The following is a 13,242-nucleotide window of genomic DNA, read 5'->3' on the forward strand; positions in this document are numbered from 1 at the left end:
TATTTTGGGTGTCGGTGGGGAGGGGGGGGGGGCTTGACATCCAATTTTAATTGTAGAAAGCTTAAACATGTTTTTCCACATTGTCAATAACTCTGCTGCTCAAAAAAACATGTGGTTTAGTACATCACCATGACCTTTAATATGCAACGGTTAAAGGCCATTTGTTTGACTACTCACATTATTCAATTTGTTTACAAATATACAAAATTGTAAGTTATGCCTAAAGTTCCTTTAACAACAAATAGAACCACAGCAAAATACACAATGTTTACATATTTTTCTTGAATAAGACAAATAATCAAACGTAGATATAAAAGTTAACACCATCAAACATAAAAAACCAGAGGATTAATGTTGTAATGTGTTTGGGGCACACAACAGAGCTATAATAGTATAAATTATTTTTGGGACAAATCTACACTTATGATTTTGATGTATCGAATCAAAATACTTCAATTGATATGTCCGCAGAGAAACAGTAAGAGAGACGCCCACTATATTAATATATTTAATAAATTACTGATATGCATTGTTATTAAAATAAACATAAAATTATATGAGTGAGTTAGTTAATTCTAAAAAATTGGAAATTACTTACTCGTCTCATATTGTAGGACCTTTTAGCTATGACTAAATTCATCTACTAATCAATGTATATTATTTGTATATATGTCTAAATTCACTAGCATTAAGATGAGTCTAGTCAAATACTAGAAAGTCTTATATTGTGAGATGGATGTAGTACTTGTCTTGCACTCTATAGGTAAACATGACAATTTTCTTATTGAAAAGATATTTCCATGCTTGAAAGAATATCTCGATGCCTTTAGAAATCTTGCCATTCTGTGATAATGAAACACACCACGCTACCACATAAATAATTTCCCCGAAGAAATTAAGGCAACCGCATGTTATGTTTGAAATAAACATTCTCTTCATGCACCATGAGAATATGTTGTTCGCTGATGACAAAGATAGTTTCATCATTATTCCTTCAAAGGGACGGAATAATCTAAGCTTCTTACATTTGGCGTGTGGAATCGAAGCTTCTTTCTTCTTAAAACATTCCTTGTATTGAGTCTGTCGTTGATTAGAGCCAAAAGAGAGTTTTGTGCCTACATTGACAATATCATTTACAACGCCAATCAAAAGGGGCTCGTAGCTGCACTTATCCCATAATTGCCGTATAAGCTTTAAACGAGGAGTTGGCAATTTTTTCCAGATGCGGCTACATCGATCCTCCAGTAGTTGTGAGTTATCCAGATTGGCCAGTGAACTCTAGCAATTTAAATTGTACAAAGGTCTTCTCTGAAACAGGCAAGTGAAAGCAATCTGGGGTTGTTCCTCAACCAAACATTTGTTGCACTGTACACAAACTATACACTAATTGTTTTTAATTATATATGAGTTATGCCATTTACTTTCTTTTTTGCTGTACCTTGTTATAACAGTTGTTGTTTATCTTTGCACGTGACTGACTAAAAGGTCTCAAGGAGTAAAAGAAAAATGACTGAAATGGAAGATAACAAATCTGATGTTGAGATAGAGGAACTGGGTAATTGAATGAAAGATGAACTGAGAAATTTCTCGTCACTTAATATTGTCCATGCCAATGAATCTGAAATCTGCTTAATTCCAAGAATACATGAGTATATCCGCGTTATGGATAGAGATTCTTATGAACCAATAGTTTTGTCGATTGGCCCATATCACAATGGATATCCACCATTTTCTTCTATGGAGAGAGAAAAATGGAACTGCTTGGACTATATACTTAGGTTGAACCGGACAAAGGGTCTGAAAGATTATGTCACCATCATAAATGGACTAGAGAACGAGCAAGGATATTCTATTCTGGAGATATTAAAATGAATAAGAGAATGTTCTTGCAGACTCTCTTACTTGATGGATGCTTTGTGCTTGTTTCTTTAGGGGGGTTTAATGAATTTTTGATGCCTGAAGCACACAGATGTATAGATTTCTCTTCGCATGCTGAAACACTTGAGGGGGATTTGAATTTGGCGCATCAGACAGCATCTGGTACAAATGAGATTGAACTAATAAAAGAGGGGAAGCAGAATGCAATGAAGGGCGATACACTGGAGCATGACATCATGAATCACGGGCATTCTAGGGAAGAATATTCAGTGCCTGAGATTGAGTTACATTCAGAGATAAGTGAAAATCGGACAGGCCAATGTCAATATCAGGAGAACACTCAGCGGATTGGCCAGTGTTATAATATCTTCGTTTCACGTGATCTATTTCTGCTGGAGAACCAAATTCCATTTTTTATAATTGAAGGAATATATGAGGCATTAGTTTCACAACATCCCAACAAGATGGAAACAGCTAATGCATTTAGTAAAAGCATTGCTCAATATGTAGAATGCATTTGGGAATACTATCCCAAAGCAATAGGGGAATCCAATCGACCAAAAGATTTTGACCATTTGCTACACTTGTGCCATATGTACTTCAGACAGGTTTAAATCAGGATGGGCACCATAGTCAGACAGATCATTACATGCACCACTTTATTCAGCCGGGACAGGATTATCTCAACCTTGTTTACAAGCAAGAGGCAGCTAATCTTGGTTTGTCACAGGATGGTCATTTTCCATATCAATGGCGCCGGGCAACACAATATCATGAAGCTGGAATTAAATTTAGGAGGAGATTATATTGTGAGAGTAATCCCCATTCTCTCCTGGACATAAAGCTCAAAGATGGTGTTTTGGAAATTCCTTTTTTATTTGTAGATGAGATGATCAGCTCTCTTTTCAGAAACTTGATAGCATTGGAGCAGACTTCTCCGAAAGTAGGTAACGATGTCACCACTTATGTTCTTTTCATGGCTAAGCTTATGAGCATGCCTGATGATGTAGCACTGTTATCTCGAAATGAGATTGTTGTCCACCATTTGCGCACAGACAAAGAAGTATCACAACTTTTTACCAAGCTGACGAAAGGTGTGGTCTTTGATATGTATGGGAATTATTACCTCAAGTCCCTATGTTTAGCCTTGGAGGCACATTACCAGAATCGTATGCACAGATGGGTTGCATGGTTGAGGCACAACCATTTTAGCAACCCGTGGCTGGCACTATTGTGCTTTTTTGCACCATCGCACAGACTGTCCTTACTGTATTTTCTTATGTTGCTCCTAGGTAAACACTCGGTACATTCAGATATGGATTTGATTAGCCGATGTACCTGGTACAATCCAAATCCATTTGTAGCTAAGGCTTGAACAACCATATTTTATCCCTTCAATCTGCATGTTATATCCTAGAACCTGGAATAAAAGGTACTGCTTGAAAGGTACTACTACCTCCGTCTCTAAATATTTGGCGCCGTTGACTTTTTTTTATATACGTTTGACTATTCGTCTTATTCAATTTTTTTTGTCAAATATATATATATATATATATATATATATATATGAAAATTAGATACTACTACCAGATGTAACTACTCCCTTCATATCCATGATGAAAAATATTTTCATAACTGTTTCTGCTTTCACCCAATAAAAAATATAGACACTGTTAAATCTTAAATGAATGATACAACTATATGTCTAGAGTTTATACTTTCCGTCGGAAGAGAGCAGAAATATGTATGAAGGTGTTTCTGCACCTTAGACGTGTAGGGAGTAGCTACACCTGGTAGTAGGATAGAGGCTTCCACACACACACATACATACATACATAAAAGTATATTTAACAATAAATGAAATGATATAAAAATAATTAATATTTATGTAAATTTTTGAATAAGACGAGTAGTCAAACGTATATAAAAAAGTCAACGACGTCCAACATTCAGAGATGGAGGGAGTATTTGATTAAAATTTTCGTCAACGAGTTGGTTGATCTCCTGCATATGGATTCTGGAGCACCACAAGCACAGTTCACCTTTTTATGGGAATTACATTCCCAGCTTTTTGGGTTACAATATAAAAACATGCGCTCCTACCCATAGCTATAGTAGCATCTGCCATTTGCACACCTGGAGACAACACACTATTGCATCCCGGACTTCCTTTTTCTACTTTTTCAACTGATGTTGAATACTTTTTGTTATTTAACATACCGACTGTAAATCACCATGGTCATGCTAAGCTTGCATATATATTCTCAATTTTCGCTCCAGAAATAGTAGGAAACAGTATACCGTTCCGACCATTTTTTAGGCTATTCACAGTGCAATGAGCTAGCGAGTGGCTCTAACCCTTCACGCCGCCAGCTCCGACTCGCCACCTTGGAGGCATGCATTTCTCGCCAGAGGCGCCGCTCAAGCAAAGGTTGGATGTGGAGGTATCTTGCGTGCCGTCGCCCTAGCCCCATCCCTTTTCTGTCCTCGAGCGCCATCGACCACTATGGCGTCGATCTGCGTCGCCCCGAGTGCCACTGGTCACCGCGGCTTCGATCCACGCTGCCCCGACCTTCGCTGGACACTGCCACCTCCGCTGCCTCGAGCTCTGCCTACAGTGTCCGCCTCCAGTGACCGCCGCACTCTCAAGTGCCACCAGCCACTAGCACCCTGAGGGGGATGGAAGGGGCACCGCCACTCACCGGTGGAGGGGTATGGGAGAGGGATCGGCGCCGGTCAACGGGGTGAGAGGGGCACCGGTGAGCGGGGTGCGAGAGAGAAGATGGCGGTGGATAGGGTTGGGGGTTAGAATATAAAATTTGTATTAGGTCCATTTAGAATAGCCTATACTGTAAAAGATATATTTTTAGAGATGGTTTCATCTACATAGCACACTAAGACCACTCGTACAAGTGATCCACACACTGTGATTCTGTGAATACCCTTAGTCTCCCTATTTTTGCTCATATTTCCGGTTTAGTGTTCACAGCAGTGCAACCACATGGCCCACATCCAATTCTCCCATTTGGGTGGGACATTTTTTTTTTGGAAGGGAGCAACCACCCTTGCGTGCTATAGTGCAACCAAGAGCATTACTCAACAACTTGGTTAATTAATTTCCATTGGATTTACATTTGAACTCCTAAATTTTCGCAACACAGTTGTATGTGCATTTTTTGGTTTGCCGGGCAAGGCACAAGAAGGGGAGAAGGGATGGAGCGGAACAGAGGTATCTTAATTACAATACTTAAAAGCCGCAAGATTTTGAGGCCTCTCAGCGATTCAAGCTGCCGTGGCCATCAGCAGGTGCCGACACGCCACCCCAGCCTTTTTCCGGCCATTTTGCAAAAACGCCCTTAGGTAACTGGTAATTTCTTATAAGTCACTGCTTATTTGTTATTGGTCCACGCGAATACATTCTCATGTTCTAGGTATTTGCTTACAGATCCTCCACAAAATAGAAAATCCTATGCGAAGGAGAGAAAAATCCGATAATAGGACCGCGGGTCTTAAAAACATAAATGAGAGGGGCCTTTTTGAAAAGGATATAATCCAGGAACCCTAGCCATATCACAGCCTCCCCTGCCCTCCTCCCCCACGCCGCCTCCTGCTCGCGCCGCCTCCGCCTCCGCGTCTGCTCGCGCCGGCGCCGTCGCATCCTCCTCCCGTGCTGTCCGCCCCATCTATCGGCGATTCTACCTGAGCGAGTGGCCTATGCGCCGCCCCCGCCCCCAGCGCGCCGCCTACCGGTCGTCTCGTGCTATCTATAGAGGGAGAGAGACCTGAAAATCATGTCTTCCCTTTCCATCTTCTAGAGGGTATGCCTCCGCTTTGCTCTGCTCCCAGTCCCGCCTCTGCGTGTTCCTCTTCTCCCTTCTCGCCGGCCTCTCGGCCTGCCTCGCCAGACCGCCATGTCGTCCGTGCCATCAAGGTTGTACCACATCGCCGCCGCCGCCTCCTTCGATGTGGCCGGGGAGTCCAATGAACTGCCGCCGGTAGCAGTGTCCGGTCTGGCCCAAGAGGACGATGGTCCGTGCTGCCTGCACTGATTGAAAGATCTTTGCTTACTGTGGTAGTTCGTGGAACTACGGGAAGGCTCTTGGTTAAGCGGATTTTGGGTTGTTTGGTGGAGACGATATTGGAGCTTTTAGTTTTAGTCACTCAGTGAAAAGATCGTTGATTTCTTCGGTTGTGATTTGAATTGCTTCAAATTTGTTTATGTTTTCTCGTGGTAGGACTTTAACTAGACAGATTGATCTGTGCTGTACTGGTCAAGGTCATATTGATTAGTTTCTCACGTTTCAAACAGACAAAGAAATTGATTGGCATGTTCTTTTTATTTTTATTTTTTTGAGGTTTGACAAACTTATCAGACCTGTTAGTTATGCATATAGCTTAGTTTGTCTTCTTGATCTGTTCACTGATGGATTGTCTTAGTCAACATAGTTAACTGTGTCTTTTTGTATGCCCAATGAAGATTTGTTTTAATTTCCTATTTGAGCTTGGATTTTGTCTTGGGTTTTGGTTCAGCGAGAAAAAGATAATGTAGAGCAGGTACAGTCAGTAATCGATCCACTCATATACAATGCAGACCTTTCATCAAGGATGATGGGCTACCACCATCCTCCAAAAGAAATACAAGACATTGTCGATGCACCGCCGCTACCTATGCTATCATTATCGCCAAGCAAGGACAAGATTTTATTCCTAAAGCGCCGGGCATTGCCATTGTTATTGGATCTTGCGAAGCCTGAACAGAAACTTGCTGGTGTTAGGATTGATGGTCATTCTAATACTAGAAGCAGAATGCATGTGAGCACACTAAATAATTTGGCAAAATTTCAATGTCTTACTAATTGTTTTTATTTTCGAAAAGTTCAGTGTTATGTTCTAGACATGTTATGATTGGAAATCTGATATATGAACTTGTAGGTCTTTTTACACTGGAATAGGTATCCATAGGCTGATGGAAGATGGGACTTTGGGACCAGAGAAGGAGGTCCATGGATATCCCAAAGGCACGAGGACCAATTTTGTCACCTCGGAAATTTTCTGGATTCTCCATAAAAAACTTCAAGGATTTTTTTCTTGCTGCTTAATTGCCTCGCCGACAATTTTAACTGTTTCACAAATGTTCCTTTTTATTATGGATTGCTTAGTCTTAACTTTATGCACTGAAACTTTTTGACCTAGGTCACAAGACGGACGCCATTTATCATTTAGTGTTCGTTGAAACATGGATTTGATCATTTCAAATGATTGGTTAATACTGTGTTTTTATGCTTCTATGGTGCTGTTAATGTTTGCCAGCAATTGAGGTCACTTCCTCTTTCTGCCTTCTTTTATTAATTTTCATGTATACATCGAACTCTTTTTTTTTTTCCACGCAACGTTCATCTATGCACTGAAGTCTTTTTTTCTTCATGTAACGATCATTGGTGCATATTAATAGGAGCATCTGTAGTCAGCATCCTGGTATATAAAGGTTGATGAGCTATTGTTGTTTTATAGTTACATGCACTAACATGGAAGGCATTTTTTGCTAAACAATATCAAATTATTATTTGATGCCCAAACATTATTACATTTTGATGTGTAATGGCACTCACTCAAATTGCTATAATTCTTATGCTACACACATTTATATTTTATATTCACTAACAATCCTTTAATTTTTATAGATAATTGACAGTATTATACATTCAATTTTTATCGGTCGACTGGTTATGCGTATATCGCGCTTCGGCTATCACCCTGCCGGTGTACATGGAGTTTACTGCTCTTCCACTACATTCTTGGGACGTGCATTATCTCCTAAACTCGACCTATATATAATTAACAGAATTAGTTAACTGCATGCTTCAATTAGGGATCTATAAATATTTATTAGTATTTAATAATTTTATATTTTGCAAGTTGACTGTTTATGCGCGCACGGTCCCCTCTAGTCTAAAGTTTTAAAACCTCCTGGAAATGGAGCTCCCAGGGAGTTTTGGACTGGTGTGGCCAGAGGCTGACGCGTCACCCGCGCGGCCATCCAGAGCGGATTTCGCAATTTTACGTAAAAGACCTCGTATTTATCCGTATCTTGTCATAGGTCCCTCATGAAACTTTTTCTGGTTTTGCGCTTTTTTGTTTAGGACCCCGACATCCTGCAATATCCCATGTGAAGAACAGAAAATTCGCTAAATAGGACCGCGCTCTGAATGATGAAAAACTAGGGTCCTTTTTTGAAAAATACCGCGTCCCTGTCCCCTTCCCCTCGAACCCTAGCCGCCACCGATTCCTCTCCTCTGCTCTCTTCGTCGATCCGCCCGTGATTCCGGCCGAGCGGGTGGCCGATGAGCCGTCGCCGCCCCCGGTGCACCGGCTGGACGCCGCGTCGGCAGCCCGCCGACTCACCACCCCCTACCCCGCTCCTCTCCTCTCGCTCACTCCATTGATCCACCGGCGGTTCCAGCCGAGTGGGTGGCCGATGCGCCGGCTGCTGCGTCGGCTGCCCCCGCTGTGCCGGCCACCCGGCGCGAACCGCTCGATAGCTGCCTCCGAATCGCCACCCCCTACTCTGCTCCTCTCCTCTCGCTTGCTCCGTCAATCCAACAACGATTCCAGCCGAGCAGGTGGCCGATGCGCCGTCCCCGCCTCCGGCACGCCGGCCGGCTGTCGCGTCGGCCGCCCGACGGCTGCCCCCCACCGCGCTGGCCACCCGCCGTGACGGCTGCGCCTCGCCAGACAGCGCCCCCTCCCCTCCGCACAACGCACAGCCTTTTGTAGTTCATCAAATTCTCTACATTGTCATGATATTATCTGCAACCATTAAGATTTTTATTTACGATGGCCTTACTCAATAAGCCTTGAACTCAAACTCAATCCTCTGTGATCATACAAAGATTCGCTTATGGATTTAGGCTTTCATGTCCGTGCTTCAAATACTCAATTTGTTGGTGATGACAATCGAACTGCTGCTCAGGTAACTATCAGAATTATGTGAGACAAAAACCTTGACCTTGCAAATATATTAATGAAAATTTATTTTTTGTGTAGATTCTATGGGAAACAATACTGGGTTTTGCTGATGTTGATTCTTCTGAAGAGGCAGTTGTTACCTTCGAAAGAATTTCTATTCTTACACCAAGGTGGACCACATGGACCATTTAACATTACTAACTCAATATGACTTTGCTATAAAAAAAGAGGACTCTTTGATGATTATCTGCTTAAATGTTTTGTTGAAAAGCCTAACACATTTCTTCTGAAATTCAGAGGACGTTATAGTGTTGACCTTCATCTGTCATTTTTGCGTCTCCAAGGACAAGCTAATGATTTTAAAATCCAATATGGCAGCATTGTTCGCCTCTTTCTTTTGCCAAAGGTCATTTTCTTTCTTCTGCTTTTCAATGTGTGCTGCTCTGATGCTTTATATACTGTTCAGACCGGATGTTATACTAACTGTATCTGACAATGTGCCCTCTCTCCCGGTAAGCTCCGACGGCTATGAAGCAAGGTAAGCTCTGACAATGACGAAACATGCTTGTCATTTAAATAAATTCTCATGCTATATTTTACTTTATGTATGTATGTATGTATATGGTTACCTGGAATTGACTATTTTGTGATGTTAAACATAAACTGAAATTTGAGGGTTCTTGACTACCGTTCTCTTGCATTACTCTATTTGAGGGTTCTTTCATAAGAGCAGGACGATTTTACTTGCACTGCAGGTTTTGGATCACTAGGTCTTGTGACATCAGTTCTGGTGTGTATGCTCACTGCTGAATTCTTATGTGTTTAGTTGATTGTTCAAACATAGACATTTTATCCCCTTTGTGGAATGATGTTTCTCTATTGAGTACATTGTAGATTACAATCTGCTGATGGTTTAGCTTGTATTAACAAATAATATTCTGATAAGATTATCTTCCGAATTTAGCGTTCGACTGGTTATGCGTGCGTAACCAGAGTTTACTGTTCTTCCAATACATTCCTGTGATGTATTTTATCCCCTAAACTCCACCTATAATAATTAACGAATTTAGTTATCTGCATAATTCAATTAAGGCTCCTTACATGTTTATTAGTATTTAATAATTTTGTATTTCGCAAGTCGACTGGTTACGCGTGTACCGCGCGATCCACTCTAGTAATAATAATAACAAGAAGAAGTAAAAGCAGCAAGCTTTCTCGGAGGATGATCCACATCATTTGAAATAGCAAGGACCGTTGGATGGAACCGGCAATAGTCATATGCCGTCGGATTATCACGGGAGGGTAATATTTATTGAATCAATCCGGAGGCTTCCAGTAGAAAGATCACAGAAAGCATATGCCAGGCCGTGTTTGTTTCAGCTGGGAATTATTGTAATATGGATTATTAAGTTAAATTAATATAAGCTAAATTATTATAAGCTAAAGTAGAAATAAATGTTAAAGATGGATAATTATTTTAAAGTATGTATACAAGACCAGTAGGTCTAAAGCTACCCAATAATATAAAAAGCACATTTGAACAAGTTTATCATATTATAATAATCTGGCCCCTAAATTATAATAATCTATTACAATAATTCATATATTTGTTTCAGCTTATTTCTAATTAGTTAGATCGTAATAATCTCAAGCTAAATTAAACGAGTCCTTAGCCTTTTCCAACGCTACGTTTGATTAATTATTGGACTGTTCAAATAATTTCAGAAAGTTTATATACGTAAAGTCTATATCATCAATGTTTATATATATAAAATTTATACTAACATATTGCCCGTGCGTTGTAATGAGATTTAATTTTATAAAAATATCATAATATGTTATTAATGTTATTTTTTGTGTCATATTTTATTTGTTACATATATTTGTTAATTGACATATGAGTCTATTAATATCACGCTTCTTTTTTTTCTCATAATAAGTAATGGAAACACTTAATATATAGAATCCACCATTATTTTTTCTTTTAAAAATAATATATAGATAAAAAAACAAGAGTTGGTGGTGGAGGTGATACCAACACTAGCGCAATGTGTATAGTAGTATAGATATTTAAATCTAATTCAAACTAGGGTTCAATTTTTCAATTTTAAATCCATATATTTATATATCTATATTAAAAAGTATATATACAAAGTTTATATACTTAAACTTTATACATGTAAAATTAATATGCTACGTAAATAGTCTGACTACTGTATACATTTGAAACTTCTTGTTCCCAACTCAACGAAAGAGTCTTAGGCCGTGTTCTTTCTCCCTATTTCCTAATCTAGATTCTCTCGTTTTTCGTCTGACTACTGTGCATTTGAAACTTCTTGTTCCCAACTCAACGAAAGAGTCTTAGGCCGTGTTCTTTCTCCCATTTCCTAATCTAGGCCGTGTTCTTTCTCCCATTTCCTAGTCTAGATTCTCTCGTTTTTCGTATGCATGGTTCTTAAACTGCTAAACGGTGTATATTTTTAATATTTTTTATATGAAAGTTTCTTTAAAAATTCATATTAATTTATTTTTTCAGTTTTTGTAATAAATAAATAATTAATCATGTATTAATCTACGTTTTTCGCGTCGGATTAGATAACATACGAACAAAAGAAACCTGGCCTTGTACGGAGTGTTCGAGTTTTTATAGTCGGAACGAGACATATAAAGGAGACGACATGAGACCGATGAAAAAAAAAGATAAAGTAATAATTTATAACTCAGAACAAATTACATTTTACAAAATTTACTACGTGTTTTACAACTGTAATATATTCCTATATTGAGCTACCTGATTACACCCTGTCATACTAAAAAAATCATAATAACTTGTCTTAAAATAGCGTTATACAATCTGACGAAAAATAATAAAATAGAATAAAATAATTGTCTTAAATGCACTGGAAATGGAAGGAAACAACTTGTCGATGTTACAAGTTGTAAATACCCAATCAGATATGACTAAGCTTAAACCAGCTTATATTCAACTATTATGAAAATCCAGATATAGAATATTAATCCTTACCATATACCTAACGGTTACAACATGACATCTTATCTTTACAACTTCTTTTATCATTTGAAATCATCTTCCCTATATATGAATACATACAGTATAAGGCTATACCACTTATCTGGTCTTCCCACGTAAAGTAAGGTGCATATATATATATATATAATCTAATAAATTCAATTTCAAATTGTGAGGCCTGCTAGAAGAAATATATTAATGCTGGTGGCGTCCGTCCACTAGCGAAGATGACCGATCTTTACTAAGGCTGCGTTCAGTTTCTAAATTTTTACAGAAGAGATGTCACATCGACGCCTATGGTCATATATTTGAAGTATTAAACGTAACTTAATTACAAAACAAATTTCAGATTTTGTCTAGAAACCGCGAGATGAATCTTTTGAGTCTAATTAATCCATCATTAGCACATGTTGGTTACTGTAATATTTATGGCTAATCATGTACTAATTAGACTCAAAAGATCCATCTCACGATTTCTTCATAACTATGTAATTAATTTTAATGTTCATATACTTAATGCTTTATTTAGGTGTATAAATATTTGATGTGATGTTTTAGAGAAAAGTTTTTATGAATTAAACGGAAATAGCTACGCATACAAGCTTTTGCGCACTATCCGTGTACGATGTAACCACGACGTTGGTGTGGACGACGGAGCGCATGTCCAAAACGTTATCATACAATCTGCAGCATGCTATCCAGAACGTTATCGTACACGGATCGTACGTACATCATCGTTTGAATTAAACAGGGCCTAAGTTTCGGTTGCTGGCGATCTCCTCGCCCGCCAACGAAAAGCCGTTTGGTGTACCAGCGATCGCTGCTTTTGTAGTAGTGCGATGTACTATTAAGTATGAAACTAATCATATGCATTTAGCAATAAGACAGGTGCTAAAATGCATGTCTCGTACTCCCTCTGATCCCAAATAAAAGTTGTTTTATACTTCTCAGTTCTTTACTCAACATAAGTCATTTTAGGACTTATAGGTAACTTTTCAAATATTATTGCTTGTTTACCGTTGGTAAAGAAATAATGTGATTCATCATTACCAATGCAATATAAATGAAGGGCACAACAAAGTTGTTTGATTAATTGTTTCTTAAATTCCATTGTCCAGGTCTAAAACAACCTATACTTGGGATAAGAGTGATCAAGTAGCACCTAACTTTGGGTGTATCCAACCTTACCCCAAAAAACCATCCAACAGCATGGTCCAGTTGAGATATTGATTCCCATTCTTCACATGCTGCATTATTATTGATGTGTTAGGCGGTTCCTTGTTCACTGGAACGACAGCTCTCCGTGTGGCTATTGCCTTCTGCTCTTCGTATTTATAGTGAACCCCAAATGGATCAAAGGGAACAAC

The 13,242-nt window shown here is 39.1% G+C and overlaps 1 protein-coding gene and 1 pseudogene across 2 annotated transcripts; both read left to right on the plus strand.

Annotated features, from left to right (window-relative positions):
• Positions 1–1,506: 1,506 nt before the first annotated feature.
• On the plus strand, positions 1,507–7,082 carry LOC107304233 (annotated as a pseudogene).
• Positions 7,083–8,140: 1,058 nt separating this feature from the next.
• LOC102721077 (FACT complex subunit SSRP1-A-like) lies at positions 8,141–9,803 on the plus strand. 2 transcript variants are annotated; one of them, XM_015837383.2, is made up of 4 exons: positions 8,141–8,848; positions 8,923–9,014; positions 9,142–9,250; positions 9,600–9,803. In XM_015837383.2, exons 1-4 carry the CDS (start codon positions 8,777–8,779, stop codon positions 9,612–9,614), a joined length of 288 nt encoding a protein of 95 aa, XP_015692869.1. In that variant the 5' UTR covers positions 8,141–8,776; the 3' UTR covers positions 9,615–9,803. The 2 variants fall into 2 exon arrangements, with proteins under 2 accessions (XP_015692869.1, XP_006654142.2); XM_006654079.3 differs by having other exon boundaries at positions 8,143–8,848; positions 9,142–9,382.
• Positions 9,804–13,242: the final 3,439 nt, after the last annotated feature.

This window comes from Oryza brachyantha, chromosome 5 (genome assembly GCF_000231095.2).
Source record: "Oryza brachyantha chromosome 5, ObraRS2, whole genome shotgun sequence".
Classification (NCBI taxonomy): Eukaryota; Viridiplantae; Streptophyta; class Magnoliopsida; order Poales; family Poaceae; genus Oryza; species Oryza brachyantha.